This window comes from Hipposideros armiger, unplaced genomic scaffold (genome assembly GCF_001890085.2).
Source record: "Hipposideros armiger isolate ML-2016 unplaced genomic scaffold, ASM189008v1 scaffold_1537, whole genome shotgun sequence".
Taxonomy (NCBI): Eukaryota; Metazoa; Chordata; class Mammalia; order Chiroptera; family Hipposideridae; genus Hipposideros; species Hipposideros armiger.
Genome location: NW_017732887.1, coordinates 45840 through 63631, shown reverse-complemented (window position 1 = coordinate 63631; position 17792 = coordinate 45840). Strand labels below are relative to the sequence as shown.

The 17792-nt window shown below is 43.4% G+C and overlaps 1 protein-coding gene and 1 pseudogene across 3 annotated transcripts in view; one reads left to right on the top strand and one right to left on the bottom strand.

Annotated features, from left to right (window-relative positions):
- The first annotated feature begins 26 nt into the window (after positions 1–26).
- RAB43 (RAB43, member RAS oncogene family) overlaps positions 27–17792 on the top strand; it is a 45611-nt gene continuing 27845 nt past the window's right edge. For 2 of the 3 annotated variants that reach the window (XM_019634206.1, XM_019634205.1), the window contains exon 1: positions 27–352. In XM_019634206.1, the coding sequence (XP_019489751.1) occupies positions 149–352 (204 nt within the window). In that variant the 5' untranslated portion in view covers positions 27–148. The remainder of the gene's footprint in view (positions 353–17792) is intronic. The other variant, XM_019634207.1, reaches the window with a different exon arrangement.
- Positions 10411–16810, bottom strand: LOC109377762 (cofilin-2-like; annotated as a pseudogene).

Genomic DNA, 17792 nt, shown 5'->3' with positions numbered 1-17792 from the left:
GGGGGCGGGCCAGGGGGCGGGCCGGCGGTCGGCTGCTCCACTGCTTCAGGTGTTGCGGCGGCTCCACGTCTCTCCAGGCGCCCGCGGCTTCCGTGAGCCCAGGCCGCCCTCAGCGTCTGGAGTGCCGGCTCTTGGCTCCCGCGCGGCCATGGCGGGGCCGGGCCCAGGCCCAGGGGACCCAGACGAGCAGTACGATTTCCTGTTCAAGTTGGTGCTGGTGGGCGACGCGAGCGTGGGCAAGACGTGCGTGGTGCAGCGCTTCAAGACCGGCGCCTTCTCGGAGCGCCAGAGCAGCACCATCGGCGTCGACTTCACCATGAAGACGCTGGAGATCCAGGGCAAGCGGGTCAAGGTGGGAGGCCCGGCCTAGGGTCGCCGCGCCGGGTTGGCCAGGCCCCCTCCGGCCGCTGCGCAGCACGGGCTCCGACTGTCACTGGGGGCGGCCAGGGCCCCTGGAAGGTTCTCCCTCAGCAGGGGCGGGGGCCGCAGCTAGCGCCCAGAATTGTTCTGAGGTGTCTGGTAAATCCGTTTTGCTTTTCCTTCCTTCCTCCTGTCGGAGTAGGCCTGGGCCTTGGAGTCTGGGCCAGGTTCAGTACGCAAAGCGCCGGGCGTGTGTGTGTGTGTGTGTGTGTGTGTGTGTGTGTGTTCGGGATAATGCAAAGGAGGAGGCCCTGTCCACCCGAGCTTACCCTGGGGGACTTTGGTGTGTGGGTGGTGGTGGTGGGGGTGCGGTAGTGCAAAGGAGGAGGCCTTGCCCTCGCGAGCTCGCACCCTGGGGGACTTTGTTCCAAAATAACTTCTCCAGTGGAAGGCAGCAGAGCGCCTCGGAGTGCCGAGGACAGAAGAACGCCCGGCTGGCCCCGACCCCTTCCCAATACACTCAAAGCCCCCAGTTCGGCCCTCGGGTGGGGAACCCAGCGAGAAAACTACACCCGCCCCGCGACTAGGAGGGATCAGGAAGTAGTCGCTTCTGGGACCAGAGGGCCAAAACTTTTTGTCAGAATTTCCGGCCTGGCCACGCCTCCCTTCAGCCTCTTTGTGGACCTAATGGTGAAACTTGACTCGACTAGTGCCAGCACTGGGTCCCCTCCCCCAGCTGGAGTTTGCTAGAAACTGAAAACTTCACAGCTACCGGAAGGTAGGGGAGAGGACCAATCTTTGGCAGTGGCTCCAAACAGAAATAGCAGGATGTAGTTGTCACAATGTTCTGGCAATGATTTGATACATAATATTTGATTAACGAATCAGTCTTTCTTAATCTGGTTGTCAGCCCCCTCTAATAGAGTAGGAGACCAAGATCAGGATAGAGCCTTGTTCTTATTCAGTAACTTAACTGCACTGTACTTTTCATTCTTTCATGGTTTTCAGTTCCCATGCTCTTTAGGACAACTCTTAAGAGCACTGGGCAGGAGCAAGAAGTTGAATCAGGGTCATTGGAGTCGGTTGAGCCCTGATGATGTGGAGTTCTGTCTCCTTGGTCTACCTTAAGCCTGCTCATGGGTTGCCTTTGGCCTGGATACTTAGCTCCTTGTTTGTGCAAAATTTGGATAATTTCTCAATGTTGCCTCCCTCCTGCCCCATCATGGAGAAAAAGTAAGCCAACAGTCTTTACATGAGCACAGTGCATCTAGAGTAGATGTGACAGTGGAAGCAGAAACTACCTGCCTGAAGGATTTTTTTTTTGCTTTTGTTTTAAATAATCTTTTGGGTTTCTGGGTTTTTTGTTTTGTTTGTTTGTTTTTGTCTCCTTGGGATAGAAAAAAAGAGCAAGGTGTGGCAGACAGCTTTGAGTTATTATTTGGGACCACCCCTTTAGAGCAGGTGGTGAGAGAAGGGATTTGGGTTGGATAACATGTATCCATGGGCGAGTTTGTCCCCTGTGATGATGCCAGCAGCCACCAGGGAAAGTGGAGTATTAAAATATAGGAATAAACAACAGTGATGTTCTCACAAGCTGTCAGCCTGCTCCCACTCCAGTGTTTGTGGTGGCCCATGCTGGCAGTGGTCAAGGAGGGCGCAGGGTGTTCCTGTTTACTTGGCGAGATAACAACCTGTGCCCCTTTGGAGCCTAGGGTGTACTGTGTACTTGAGCACAGGTTATGCAACGCAGAACAGGCAGTTTGTTATTTCTTTTCCTCATGGTCACCTCCAGATTGTTCTTAGGAGGCAGCTGGGTGGGACTGGGAATGGGAGAACAGTGTAGGTATGGTAAAACCCTTAATAGTTATAATCATTGCCCTTCTTGAGAGTCTGTTGTGTCAGTTGTTTTACAGATGGGTTCTTATTATTAACCCCTTCTCACATAGGACAGGATTGCCCCAGAGTGCACAGCTAGTAAGTGACAGAAGGTGGGAATTTTTCTTCCAGTTTTTATGACTCCAAAGCATTGAGGTCTTCCCCCTTCACCAGACTGCTTTTTAGATCTGATTGGAGTGTAAAAGCCTTTGGCAATTATTTACCTCCTCATTTTGAACTCAGAGAAACCTGAAGCCCAGTGTACTGAAGAGGCTCTGAATTAAAACTGAGCAGCAGTGGGTGGGGGACAATCTCTCAAGTTAGGATTTCTGGGATCTACTGACTCATCAGGAGTAAATCATTTTTCTTCTCCCTGAGTGTTTCCTCGTCCATAAAATACCTCTGAGGTGTCTTCCATCAATGTAATTTTAAAACAATAGGATTACTGAGGTTTAATTTACACACAGTAAACTTCATCCATTTTTAGGTGTACAGTTCTGCGAACTTTGACAAATGTATACAGTCTTGTAACCACCACCACAATCAAGGTATAGAGAATACTTCCATCAACCCAGAAAGTTCCCTTGTATCCCTTGGAGTCATTGTCCTACCTTCACTCCAGGCTCTGGCAACCACTGATCTGTTTTCTGTCCCTATAGATTCAGCAGTGTGATTTTAACTGGAATCTTTGATGAGCCAGATTTTATTGTTTCTTCAGAAGCAGGTCCATATCAGGGATTTAATTTGAAACCTTCCCAGGGTCTGTCGGGTGTCCAATAAGCATCCAGTGTGATCTCTTAAACCTCCTTTCCCTGTAATGCTGGCTTTTGTTAGAACTTGGGGAACCTTAGAGGTAGATTACCTTGTGGTTTTCCAGTTCCTCTAAGCTCCAGTGCTCGGGGTAAAGGGGGAAAGCCAAGACACCACAGGTTCAGAAGAGCCTGAAGCTTCTCACACAGAACAGTACTACTTTTATCTAGTTTTATATTGAGGTTCCACTTGTTTTTATTTGATTAAAGAATTCTGCTGCCAAAAAATTAAAAAGTTTGAAACATCACAGATCTAACTCAACCCCCTTATTTCTACAGTCACTTTCCAGTGCAACCAGAGTAACATCCAAACTCCTTACCTGAAAAGATGGGCCTCTGTGTGCCTTGCCGACCTACTCTCTTCCTCTGCCCCTCACTCACTACTTTCCAGCCCTTTCTGCCCTTCAAACATGCTTGCCTCAGGCCTTTTATATTTTTGCCCCTGCCTGTCATACTCTGTCCCAAGGGGATCTGTCCCTAGATCCCATTGTAACCACTGCTTCATCATTTGGCTTCCTTGGAGAATGCCACCTCTTCAAAAAGGTGTTCACTGGCCTCCCAGGCCCTCCTTCCCATTATGGGATAAGTTCAAGGGTAAGTTCATAGCACGTATCAGGACTTGAAATTACTTTGTTTCTTGGTTTCCCCCCTGTACAATGTCAGCTCCTTGGAAGCTCAGGGATCCAGTTTGCCTTGCATATTAGTGAACTTATGCACCTACAACAGTGTCATACAGATGGTGTTTAATACGTCTGTTAATTGATTTTTATTTATAGAGAGGAAGCTGAGGCCAAAATAAGTGACCCGTATGCCTAAGGTCACACACTAGGTCACAGTGGCAAAACCAGGACTTGAATGCAGAGTCAGCCTGGCCTCTAAACCAAGTGCTCATTTTTACACTTGACTACTCTTCTGAGTCCCTCTGAGTTCATAATGATGACCCTGAAATATTCTGCAAGTAATCAACTTAGTAAAAGTACAGTTGTGGCCACCACACTTTGAGAGAAGAATGTGGACTTGGGCATTTTATAGATTTTCAACAATAAGGATTGAAACCTCAATGAATTTCAGGGCATTTGTCAGCTAACAGAACATCTAGCCAGTCCCAAACAGCTCACATAGCCTGCTGTGCTGGTTAGTAAGGCTCTGCATGTGGTGATTGGTTCCTGTGCCCTACCCCATGTGGATTCCTTCTGCACCAGCTATGCAGACTGAACACCAAGAGTGAATCTGGGTACTTCTAGTCTTTCAGATTTTGGAATCTCTGAAAGAGAACACTTGATTAGGAGTTTGGGTCCTAACTGGTCTGGGTCGTATGTCCAGTCCCGCCAAAACTGTGGCTAATTCTTTTCCCCTTCTTGGAGCCTCAGGCTTCCTTGTTTGTGAAATAGGACTCATGATCTTCATTCTGCCTACTTCTTAGGGTTGTTGGAAGCTATAGACATACTTCAAATCATTTAAAATTCCCTTTATATATTTTTGAATAGATAATTCATCCACATGGTTCAGAATTTCAAAAATTCAAAGATGTGAAGGGGCATACAGTAAAAGAAATCTTTCCACATTTGTCCCCCAAGCTACCCAGTGCCCTCTAAGAAGAGGCAATCAGTGTTAATCCATTTTTTTGTCTGTTCTCAAAATGCTGTTGTAAATAAAACCAAGGAGTCACAAATATAAGGAATTATTTTATTATTGCTGTTGTTACCATTTTTCTCCCTAGATTAAACAGATGATTGCTTAACCTGTCATCTCCCACCCCTCACTCCTTCCCAACCTCACAGTCCCCCAGGAAATTTCAGGCGGTTCTAAATCCTTAAAATATTCTGACTGTTCCTCTACTCGCGCTTATCTGGGACAACACAAAGGCTTGTTATGTAAACTTGTTTTTGAAGATCACTGGGGACACAGGCCTCAAGTTTACACACAGAGGTTAGCCTTGTAAAATTGTACCCCATTTATTCAGTTCTTTTTCAGGTTCACTCTCCCTTTGATGGGGATGCTGCCAGATTTTCCCTTCACAGAGGTAAAGTCTGCGCCCTTGGGCCTGGGCCTCCAGAATTTAGGACCTTCAGCCTTGACTCTCAAGCTTCTCTTGGCCCTACAAGTCATCTTTGTCTTGTGGCACTTCCAAAAGAAGGGACAGGGGCAGGGAAAAAGGAACCAGTGTCTATTTAAAGCTTGCATCCTCAGCCCTTCCAATCAGGAGTCTGGCTTTGCTCATGTGCTTTTCCTATTTGGATAAAATTGGTTTGACTTTTTCAGTGTTGATCAGAAATAGGAAAAGGACTGTTAGGTAAGAAAGAAGTTTTAGGTCATGCTTGTTGTCTGAAGAAATCTGTTCTTGATACCAGTGACAACTGTCCTCATTGCAAAATAAGCCTTGCCTCCCAAGGTTTCTGACGGTCCTGAGGCAGCACGTGTAGTAGAAAGACAGTGGAAAGAAGGCTGGCATTAGAGCCAAATGCCACCTGGTTAAAAATCTTGGCTTTGCCACATAGGGCCTTGGGTATGTGACATCACCACTTTCAACTTGCTTCACCTTAAACCCCCTAGCTTTAAGGACCTGACATATAGCAGATCATCAGTAAATGGGAACTCACATTGCCTGGAAATCAGCTGAGAGAGATAGTGGCAGGGGGAGTCAAGAAGTGTGGGGCTGCCCAGCTAGCCTTGTGAAAGTTACTTCACTGATCCTATCTGAAATGAAGAAAAGGATCCCTGTTGTACTTAGCCATATAGGATTTTCTGGGTAAGAAAAGACAAGGGCCTGCCCCCTGTGGCAGATCTGGGCAGATTCCACACCAGTTAGGGGTTACAGTGGGACAAGAAACAAGGCCTTTAGCACCTTGCTGGGTCCACATCTCAGCTCAGGGTGTCATCACGTCTGTCTCCTTTTCTTACTTTCGTCTCTTTCGTCTTTAAGCCCTTTCAGGATTTCTTTATCTTCCATTGGCCTTTGTGTAGTGTTAGGCCCGTAGTAGGTCCTTGCTGAGGCCTAATACTGAATGGTTTTCTTTAAGTGCTTTGGGTGTAAGGAAATCATAGAGTTGAGTAGCAATGGGGCAGCCCTCGCTCCCACATGGACCACATCTTCTGTTTTCACCGTCGTTCTCATACATTGTCCCACCTGGCCCTCACAGTGGCCCTGTGAGGGAGACCCCCATTTTACAGAGGGGGCAATGAAGGCCTGTGTGTAGCAAGTCTGAACCAGAACCTAGCCTTCTAGTTCCTAGTCTAGTGCTTTTTCCTCATTATTGTATCATGCCCTTTACCACTACCAACACACACACACACACACACACACACACACACACACACGTATGCATACACAAATAAGGTTTGGGACCAGTTTAATATGTACCACGTATCACTTGTATTTTACATTTTGATGAGCAGTATCATATGAACATCCTAATCCCAGATGCTTATTAAACAAATTCTTATTAATTCATATTAATTGGGAGAAATGGTGCATATGGCCAGTGTAAACAAAAGAAAAAAATCCATGATCTAAAATGGCCTACAAAATGCTACTTTATTGGCCGTATATTGGGTCGTCGGGAAAGTCACGAGGTATTTTTCTATGTTTTTCAACGCAAAAATGCGTCATGACTTTCCCGACAACCCAATAGCAATGGAAACCAAGCAAGTGCTGTTAGAGGACCTCTCTAACCTGCTTTGATTAATTAATAAATAAAGACTGTTTGTCATTAATAACTTCTGTCTTTAGTCCATTACAAATATTTCCTCCTCTGATCTTACTTCTTTGCCTTGCAAACCTCTCTTTCCTGGATTAGAAAAAGGCAAACAATCTTGGATGAGGTGTGTGAGCATCATCAGTTCTTAGAGGTTTTCATACATGTTCATGGTGACATCATCCCAAACATGAAGTGTGACTAAAAATTAACGTGGCTGATTTAAAAAAATAACGACCTAGAAATGTGTAAATAGGTGCTATCCCTTTAAAAGTAGTCTCTTTGAGAGATTGTATAAGTATTTCCCAAATTTTTTTGATTAAATTTATTGGGGTGACTTTAATCTGCTGTGACGATCCCTACTCAAAATCTTTAGAACCTGCAGCTCTTTGTTTTGGCAGGTCTCTCAGGGGTGGATTTGATGCCTAAAAACAGAAGGCTACTAGAGCCCACCATAGTGTTAGCAGGTCCAAGATGAGGTTTGACTATAAAATCACAATTTTGGTATACATTAGGCCAGGGAGCTTGCCCAAGGACCGTGAGGGCAATTGTAGTATCTTTTGGGCAGTGACAGATCATTGGAGTAAGTGTGCTGCTTTCTGAGGTGACTACTTTTTAAGGGGACAAGTTCTTGATTGGAGAGGCCTAAAAAGTTGGTCTCCAGCTCACAGCTGATAGTTAATGGGACATTTCCCCTCCCTGTGTTAGTTATCTTGTTGGTGACATGAGGATGTTGGACTATGCTATCTTTGAAGAATTTACTGAAAAAAATTAGTTGTAATTGAAAGCCAGGTAATCCCTACCCCTGCCATTTTTATACCTGAGAAGTGTAAAAATCAGATTTTTTTAAAAAATTAAAATATTCTATTTACATTTTCCAATGAAAAACTTTGATTTTTTGTTGTCGTTGTTGTTTAACTTTTTTACTCTTGGGTTTTAACTCTGTAGTGGGTATACATATAGTAGATGATTTCATAATGAAAAATATGGATCACAGGTATCAGGATCAACTTCAGTTTGCTAGCTATGAATTGCTACTATCTGTCATGTTTACATTATGGATGAAATATATAGAAAAATCAATATTAGTGAAATCACAAGGTAAAGACCTCAATATAAACTTTGACTCTACAGTTTTCTTTGGGTTATTTTATCCAGAACAAGCCTTTGACAAGTATTGGCTGAATGAACTAGCGAGTAAGCAAGAGAGAAGGGGGAGCCACATTTGAGCCACATTTATCAGTGGATCTGGAAGCTCTACTTAAAGAGTGGGGTTCATGCAAGAGCTGAAGGGCACCGAGGCACAGAGTTGGAAGTGAATGTGAGGTGAAAAAGGGAGACTTCGTGGGAACTCAGGGGTTCTCCTGCCACTGGGAAGGAGAGTGGTAATGGATGGAAGGCCCTGGTTTGTTAAGATACTTTGGGACAGTTTGCTCTGCATGTGTATACATGTATATGTACATCAACAGATTATTATTTGCATTACATAAGTTGGCTTTACCTGATTATCCTGTTTAATGTACCACTCTACCAAGTTCCCTTAAAAAAAATCTTTATTGAGATATAATCCATATTCCATAAATTTCTCCATTTAAAGTATATCATTTGGTGATTCTTGTTTGTTTGTTTTGTTTTATGTACTCGCAGAGTTGTACAACCATCACAATTACTTCAGGATATTTCCATCATCCAGAAAGGAACCTTGTACCCATTTTGTAGTCACTCACATTCCACCCTCTCCCATCTCCTAGCAACCACTTGTCTACTTTTTGTCTCTATAGAGTTGCTCGTTCTGGATATTACATATAAACTGAACCACACAATATTGTGGGCTTTCTTAAGCATGATGTTTTTAATGTCCGAGTTACTTTTTTTTTTTTTTTTTTAAAGATTTTTATTGGGGAATTGGGGGAGGATGGGAACAGCGCTGGGGAATTGGGGGAAGGGGAACAGACAAGTTGCTGTCCTTTTGTTCTTCAGTCTAGTTGTGGAGGACGTTGCTTCACTGGCCCATGTTGGTATTATCATTGTGGTCTTCCTGGGTGAGGCAGATCAGTCGCCGGCTTCTGGATGGCTGCGGTGGCTGCTGGCCGCTCACTCTGGTTGCTGGCTATACACAGTAGCCCATGGTAACCCACTGCAGCAGGGGCTGCAGCCTATGCTGTCGCAGGTGACTCATGGCAGCCCAGCTCCAGGTTGAGCTGTTGTCCAGCATCTTAGCTGTAGAGGGCAGTGTCACTGGCCCTCATATATGGATCCGAACCGGGGCCCTCTGGCGTCCCAAGCCAGCTCTTAACCAACGCACCACTCGGCTGGCTCTCGTGTTACTTTTTATCCCTTCTTTGCCCTGCTTTGTTTTTTCTTCCTGCAGCACTTACCATCTCCTTAAGTCACTCTTGCTTGTTTGTTCTCAGGACCAAAGGAGGGAATGTGACCTCTGCCCTGTATGCCCACACCTAACCCTGTGCCTGCCCTGTTTCTTGTTGATGAATGAGTGAAACATCTGCCCTCATTGTTCAGTAACTGGACTTTTTCCATGTAACAAAGTGTGTTTTAGCTTTTGTTGGATCAATTAGTTGTCTCACTTCCATGTCACCCTCTAGAATTTGGAAATATATATATATATATATATATATGCTATTTCTACTTACCTTGTTAAATTTTAAATGCATATTCAAACTTATATTTTTCTATCTACAGTCTAGAATTAGTATCTTTCTGACCTGAAGAAGACAAGAACCCTGGCACTCTTTCCCTCCCTCCTCATTGCCTCCATCCCAACTTCCACATTTAAATAATCTAGGATTTGAATTCTATATTGTTGTTAATTTTTTGACATTTTGCATCAACAGCTATTTAGACTTAATTCTAAGATTTATTTATTTTTGGTTTACTGTTCTTTATTCTTTTAAATACTTTTTATTTTTCAATTATAGTTGACATATATTAGTTTCAAGTGTACAGTACAGTGATTAGACATTTATATAACTTATGAAGTGATCACCCCAATAAATCCAGTACCTATCTGATATCATACTTAGTTATTACAATACTACAAACTATTCCCCCATACTATACTCTACATTCCCATGACTATTTTTTTTTTAATATGCCACAATTTTTATTGCAACATGGCCATTTTTGTTAGGGTGGGGAGTTTGATCTCAAAAAACAACATTCCATTTAAGGCTCTTTTATACAGAAATTGCCATCATGACTGATATTCAAAATACATTTAGTGTTGTAAGACTTACATGGTAAACATAAAACTCCTACACTTATTCAGTAGTGTACTCAATGGAAAACAAAAAGTTATTAATAACAGCTATTTTCTTTTAAGAAGATATGCAGGTACTAGGAATGAACACTGAGGTACTAGGATAAGTTGATGACACAGTTAACACAACTTAATTGGCATTCCTTTTGAGAGTGGGGAGTTAAACTCATTACAAAAAAGTGCTTTCAATGCATAGTGCTTCCATGCTTCCATGTCGCAAACATAGGCTTGCCAAGGCAGGTGAGGTATATGAATGCTGGAGCCTCAAAGAACTGTAATCAAGTGTAACAATAAATAGTACTGAATAAAGTTTACCATCTGACAAGTGGATAATACTTTCAAGGCATTCAATTAGCTTACCCTTTGCAGTATTCTAAGTTATCACATTGACAATCACATTCATTGTAGTGCTTGCTGCAAGGGAGGCATATAACCAGTTGTTTTGGCATAAATATGATGGGAAGGTATTCCTTAGGTTGTATATTAGAGTAACAGTATTAAACAGTCTAATGGAAATCACTAATAGGCTGCTTACATTAATGATATTTCCTTCATTCATCGTGTTGGGTGGACCCAGTGGAAAGAGGGAAAAAAATCCAAAAAATCCTAATACTATTTCAATTGACTGAGCTGAAGAAATGGAAGCTCCTTAAGATCTAGATGGCACTTGACTGTCATTTTATAAGGGTTTTCCTTTAGGTAAAATTATTATATTGCCTCTCAATTTCTGTCCAAGTGTTGAGTGGTCCTTTATGTCATCCAAGTCATTTACTTGCCACTCAAGTTTAATACCTGTAAATTTCTTCTTTTTTTTTTTTTTAAAGATTTTTTATTGGGGAATTGGGGGGATGGGAACAGTGCTGGGGAACTGGGGGAAGGGGAACATACAAGTTGCTGTCATTTTTGTTCTTCAATCTAGTTGTGGAGAATGTTGCTTCACTGGCCCAAGTTGGCACCGTCATTGCGCTCTTCCCTGGTGAGGCAGATCAGTCGCTGGCTTCTGGACGGCCGCTCACTGCGGCTGCTGGCCGCTCATGCTGGCTGCTGGCTACACACAGTAGCCCATGGCAACCCACTGCCAAAGGGGCTGCAGCCTACGCCGTCACCGGCGACTCACGGCAGCCCAGCTCCAGGTTGAGCTGTTGTTCAGCATCTTAGCTGTGGAGGGCAGTGTCACTGGCCCTCATATGTGGGATCCGAACCGGGGCCCTCTGGCATCCCAAGCGAGTTCTTAACCATCGCGCCACTCGGCCGGCCCGCTGTAAATTTCTTTTTAATGGCATCTTTGGAGCTAGCATAAATCATCTTGCTTTTTAAAGGTGCATTTTTCAGGAGCCCAGAATATAAATACTAGGTCTTCTTTCTTAGACTCATATTTCGTATATGGCCTGGTACAAAGCATATCGGCAATCGTTCAGATGTAGCAACTTCACAAAAGTTGTGTAAGGGTCCTCCACAGTATCCACCAAGGTCACCCACCAACATCTGCTTTGCTTCCTCTACAATTGTCTTTTGTCATCACTTAAAAAGAAGAAAACTGCTTTCTTTCTTTTTTAGATCGCTATTGTAGATTTCCTTACTTTCACATCATTAAAAACTTTGATGACAACTTCATTCACTGTAACTCCAGAAGCCACAGTGCCCACGGCTGTGGCTGTGACTTCACTAGTGGCTTGGAATTCAGCTCAGTGGCACTGGGAGAAGGAGGGTGGGCAGGCAGCCCCCATGACTATTTTGTAACTACCAGTTTGTACCTCTTAGTCCCCCCCTCACTTCACCCATTCTCCAAATCTTGTAACCATCAAAATGCTCTCTGTATCTATGAGCTTGTTTCTGTTTCATTGTTCATTTATCCTGTTCTCTAGATCCCGCATATCATTAAAATCATATGACATTTGTCTTTCTCTGTCTGATTTACTACACTCAGCACAATACACTCTAGGTCCGTTCATGTTGTTGCAGATGGCAAGATTTCATTCTTTTTTATGGCCAAGTAATATTCATTGTATATACCAGGGGTGCCAAAAAAATGTATACAAACGGACAGTTTGGTCAGCATTGCTCAAGCAGTAGTTCACCATGATCAGAAGTGTCTTGGGCTGGCCGAGTGGCTCAGTTGGTTAAGAGTTGGCTTAAGAGCACGGGCTCTGAGCAACAGGGCTGCCGGTTCGATTCCCACATGGGCACAGTGACGCTGTGCCGAGCTGAGCTGTCACTGAGCTGCCAACAGGTGGCAGGATGGCTCAGCTGGTGTAACAGCAAGATTGCCTGTTCAAGGGTGGGTTACACACACCCAAAACTAATACTGAACTCGGCACCTTGAGCTGAGCTGCTGCCTGGATGGCTGAGTGGATAGAGAGTACGCTTTTAACAACAAGGCTGCTGGTTCGACTCCCGCATGGGATGGTGGCCACGCCCACCCACAACTAAGATTGAACACAGCACCTTGAGCTTAGAGGCCACGAGCTACTGATGGGAAGCCAGATGGTGACTGACGCCCTCCACAATGAAGATTAAAGAACAACAACTTGGTTGGTCCCATTCCCCAATTCTCTAACACCGTTCCCCTCCCCCAATTTTCCAATTTAAAAAAAAAAAGTGTCTTGAGCACCTTTTTATTTTTTTTATTTTTTATTTCTTTTAAAGATTTTTATTGGGGGATGGGAACAGTGCTGGGGAATTGGGGGAAGGGGAACAGATAAGTTGCTGTCCTTTTGTTCTTCAGTCTAGTTGTGGAGAACATTGCTTCACTGGCCCAAGTTGGCATCCTCATTGCGCTCTTCCTGGGTTAGGCAGATCAGTCGCCAGCTTCTGGACAACCGCTCACGGTGGCTGCTGGCCACTCATGCTGGCTGCTGGCTACACATGGTAGCCCATGGCAACCCACTGCAGCAGAGGCTGCAGCCTACGCCGTCGCTGGCGACTCATGGCAGCCCAGTTGAGCACCTTTTGTAATTGCAGAAGTCAAACATGACTTGTATTCATTGTTTGTTATCAGTATGTATTAAATATTACAATTATAATACAGTTTTTCTTTCTTAAAATATATATACGATTTTTGGGCACCCTGTATGTACTACCTCTTCTTTATCTATTGATCCATTGATGGACACCCAGGCTGCCTCCATATTTTGGCAATTGTAAACAATGCTGCAGTGAACATATGGATGCACATATCCCTTCCAAGTAGTGTATGGGTTTTTTCAGATAAATACCCAGAAGTGGGATTAATGGGTCCTTCTTTATCTCTTAACCTTTGCTTTAAAGTCTATTTTGTATGGTATAAGTATTGCTACTCCAACTTTTTTTTATTTCGATTTTCATGAAATAACTTTTTCTGTTCCTTTACTTTCAGTCTGCTTATGTCTTTTAATCTGAAGTGAGTCTCTTGAGGGCCGGCTGAGTGGCTCAGTTGGTTAAGAGCTCACTCAAGAGTGCAAGCTCTGAGCAACAGGCTGCCGGTTTGATTCCCGGCCTGAGCTGAGCTGCAGCTGAGCTGCCAACAGGTGGCAGGATGGCTCAGCTGAAAAATAAAAAAAGGTGGGTGAAGTGAGTTGAGTCTCTTGTAGGTAGCATATGTAAGGGTTTTGTTTTTATATCCGTTCAGCCACTTCATGTCTTTTGATTGGAGCATTTAATCCATTTACATTTAAAGTAATTGTTGAGAGATATGTAGTTATTGCCATTTAGTTCGTATTTTTTATTTTTATTTATTTTATTTTATTTTTATATATCTTAAAGTAGTCCCTCTGAGATTCCTTGTAATACTGGCTTGGTGGTGATGAACTCCTTTAGCTTTTTCTTATCTGAGAAGCTGTTTATCTGTCCTTTGATTCTAAATGGTAGCTTTGCTGGGTGGAGTAATCTTGGTTGTAGGTCCTTACTTTTCATCACTTTGATTATTCTGTGCCAGTCTCTTCTGGCCTGCAAAGTTTCTGTTGAGAAATCAGCTTCACAGTCTTATGGGAGCTCCCTTTTATGTAACTAACTATTTTCCTCTTGCTGCTTTTAAGATTCTCACTTTGTCTTTAACCTTGGCGTTTTCATTGTGATGTCTTGGTGTGGCCCTCTTTGGGTTCATCTTGTTTGTGACTCTGCACTTCCTGGGCTTGTATGTCTTTCCTTCACCAGATTAGATAAGTTTTCGTCATTATTTCTTCAAATAGGTTATCAATTCCTTGCTCTTTCTCTTCTCTTTCTGGTAATCCTATGATGCAAACGTTGGTACACTTGATATTGTTCCACAGGCTCCTTAAACTATCCTCATTGTTGTTTTTTATTCTTTTTTCTTTTTGGTGTTCTGATTGGGTGTTTTCTGCTACCTTATCTTCTAAATTGCTGATTTGATCCTTTGCTTCATGTAATATGCTGTTGATTCTCTCAAATGTATTCTTGATGTCAGTTATTGTATTCTTCATTTCTGACTGGTCCTTTTTTATGTTTTCTATCTCCATTTTAATGTTTCCTATCTCTTTGTTGAAGTTCTCATATAACCAGTGTTTGGAACTCTGTGTCTGGTAGATTGCTTGTCTCTATTTTGTTTAGTTCTTTTTCTGGAGCTTTGTTCTGTTCTTTCATTTGGGACATATTTCTTTGTCTCCCCTTTTTGGTTGGCTCCCGTGTTTGTTTCTATGTGTTAGGTAGGGCTGCTATGTTTTCCAGTCTTAGTAGTAGGTGCCTTATGTAGTAAGTGTCCTGTGGGGCCCAGTGGCACAGTCTCTTGTCAACTGAGCCGGGTACTCCATATATGTCCATTGTGTGGGTTGTGTGTGTTATCCTATTGTAGTTGAGCCTTGATTTCTGTTTGCATGTCAGTGGGAGAAATTGACCCTCACTCAGGCTGATTGGTTGTGAGGACTGGTGGTGATTACAATGGAGGAGCTGTTGTGTAGGGGCTGACCCTACAGAGCAGGATTTTCTTTAGCGGGGCTCTGGTGCCTACTCTGTCTGCCCTTTGGTTGTGTCTTTTTTGGAGGTGGTTGTGTAGTGCTTTGGTGTGGTCTGAAGCTGGCCACTGGGTGTTTTTGTTCTGGGGCCTCTTGAGAGAGGCTCTGTTGCAGACCAAGGTCAGCCATTTTCTGTGCATTGCTCAGGGGCCACATGGTATGAGCTACAAAGTGATCGGCGGGTGATTGCCAGTTGTGCTGGGCTTGGAGGTTTCTGGCAGACTCCAAGCTGCAAACCAAGGCTGGCTGCCATGAGTGCCAGCCTTGGAGCTCCTCAGCAAGTGGTACGGGGCATGCTGAGGCCCGATGCTGCTTGCTTGGGTTTGCAAACCTTTGAGAGACATTAGGAAAGTCCCCAGCATGAGCCAAGACAGAACATTTGTATGGAAAAGACACTGGAAGTGGCTTGGGTGGTCCCACAAGTTGGGTGGAGTGAGGTCTCAGGAAATCACCAGGGTGGGGCAAACAGTGTTAACCAGGTTGATGGAGACTCAGATGTAGCAGCTGCCAGAGGTCTCAACCAAGGAAAAATGGTGCCTACCAGCACTTCTTCCTGGGAAAAAGCAGCCCTTCCAGCTCTTGCTTTGAAGCTAGATAATTCAGTTCCTCCTGGCAAGTCCCTGGCACTTTTCAAACTGCTGCCCAAGCACTGGAGCTCAGAGCAAGTGAGTCTGTCAGTGAGTAAGTCCATGCACAGTCCATGCACAGAGGAACATCTGGGATTCCAGCCATCCACTGTCTCACTCAGCCACAATCTGTGCTGGTTTTCAAAGCCAGAAGTTATGGGGACTTCTCTTCCCGGCAGTGGAGCCCTAGATTGGGGAGCCCTGGGCTTCTCTGGGGGGACTTACGCAGCTGAGATATCCCTCCTGATTTTTAACCACCATACATGGGTGTCAGACCAGCCTGTTCCGTATCTCCACCCCTCCTACTAGTCTCAAGGTGGCTTCTTCTGTATGTCCTTAGTTATAGGGCTTCTATTCAGCTAGACTTCAGGCCATTCTCAATGATGGTTGTTCTGTAGTTAGTTGTAATTTTGATGTGGTTGTGAGAGGAGGGAAGCACAGTGTTTTTCTACTTCACTATCTTGACCAGTAGTCTTACTATCCTTCATTTCTTTGATTCATTTTCATTTTTCCTAAATTGTCTGTCAGGTGATTTTTACAGAAAGTCTGTAAGGTTACTTTCAGTAACCACATATCCAAAATTAACTAACTTGATTCCCCCGCCACCACCCCCCCAAGATGTTAGCTTGGCTAGATATAGAAATCTACTTATAAAATAATTTCCTCAGAATTGTGAATATATTGCAGTATCTTAAAGCACCCAATGCTGCTGATGTGAAGTCTGAGTCTAGTTGAGTTATTGTTTGCTTGTAGTCAACTTGCTTTGTCTTTTTTTGTAGGCATTTACGTTTAAAAAAAAAAGATTTTTCATGTTCTGAAATCTTACCATAGTGTGTCTAGGTTATGGGATATTTTTCATTCATCCTGCTGTGAACTCAGTAGCTATACTCAATATGAAACTTCCTATATTTTTAAAGCTCTAAGGAATTTCCTTTTTTTTTCTTTAACTTCTTCTTGTCACTCTCCCTGTTCACTCTTGTCACTCTCTGGAGATTGCATCGGACAGAAGTTGGAACTTAAGTCTGTCCTCCACACCTCTTACCTTTTCCTGTGTTGAAGCTGTTCTGTTGTGCTGTGTTCTGGACAACTCCTGGGCTCCATCTTCCAGCTCATTGATTTGCTTTTCAGCCGTATCTCTTCTGATATTCATTTCATCTTTTGGTTGCTTGATTTTGACAGTTACAGTTTTCATTTCCAAGATCTCCAGTTGGTTCTTTTTCATATCAGTAATATTTTCATTCTGAGGAGATTATTGATATTCTTTTATTTTCCCCCATTTTTTTTTTTTTAGCTGAGCCATCCTGCCACCTGTTGGCAACTCAGTGGCAGCTCAGCTTGGGCTGGGCATTGAACCGCTGTTGCTCAGAGCTAACACTCTTGAGCGAGCTCTTAAGCAACTGAGCCACTCGGCCAGCCCACAATGCCTCGCTTTTTAATGACTTTTCTTGTTGTTGTTGTTAAGAATCACTTTGTGGATTTGTCTCATGGTTTTCTTATGGTGTCTTTTGACTTGTTCCTTTATCCCTTATATTTCCTGTGAATGGGAAGTTGAGTTTAGAGGTTTGATTAGACGCGGGTGGAACAGTTTTGGTGAGAATGACTCATTGGTAATGTTGTGTACTCCACATGGCACCATGATAGGCACCACATGATGCCAGGTTGTCCCACTGGTAGTGATGCCAAGCTAGATCACTTGGTTAGGATAGTGTCCACCAGGATTTCTTCATTCATATTTATTGTTTAGGATTCCTCTTTGCTCTATTAACTGTATTTCTTGGGGTATCATTTAAGAGCCTTGAGCTGGCCTTTTCTTTCTGGAGCAGTGAACAACTTGAAATGAGATTAAAACGAAAAATGCCTGAAAGTTGGAAGGGTGCTCTATTGAGTTTATTTATGGTTGTTGGCTAGAAGTTACCTTCTGACACCCTGAGACATAAACTACATGTCAGGGAAATCATTAAATGGCGACAAGTTCACGGTTTATTTGCCTATTCAATATCTACTTTTTCCCAAGCATTGTTATAAGCACTGATGAGAAAAAGGTAAATAAGAGACAGTCCCTTTTTTTTCAGGAGTTCACATCTGATTGGCAGAACAGATGTGTAAATAAATAACTAGCATTCAGTGCTAATCATTGCTGTTGCTATAGTGATTGTACCGTATTTCCCCATGTATAAGACGCACCTTTTTTTTTTTTTTTTTAA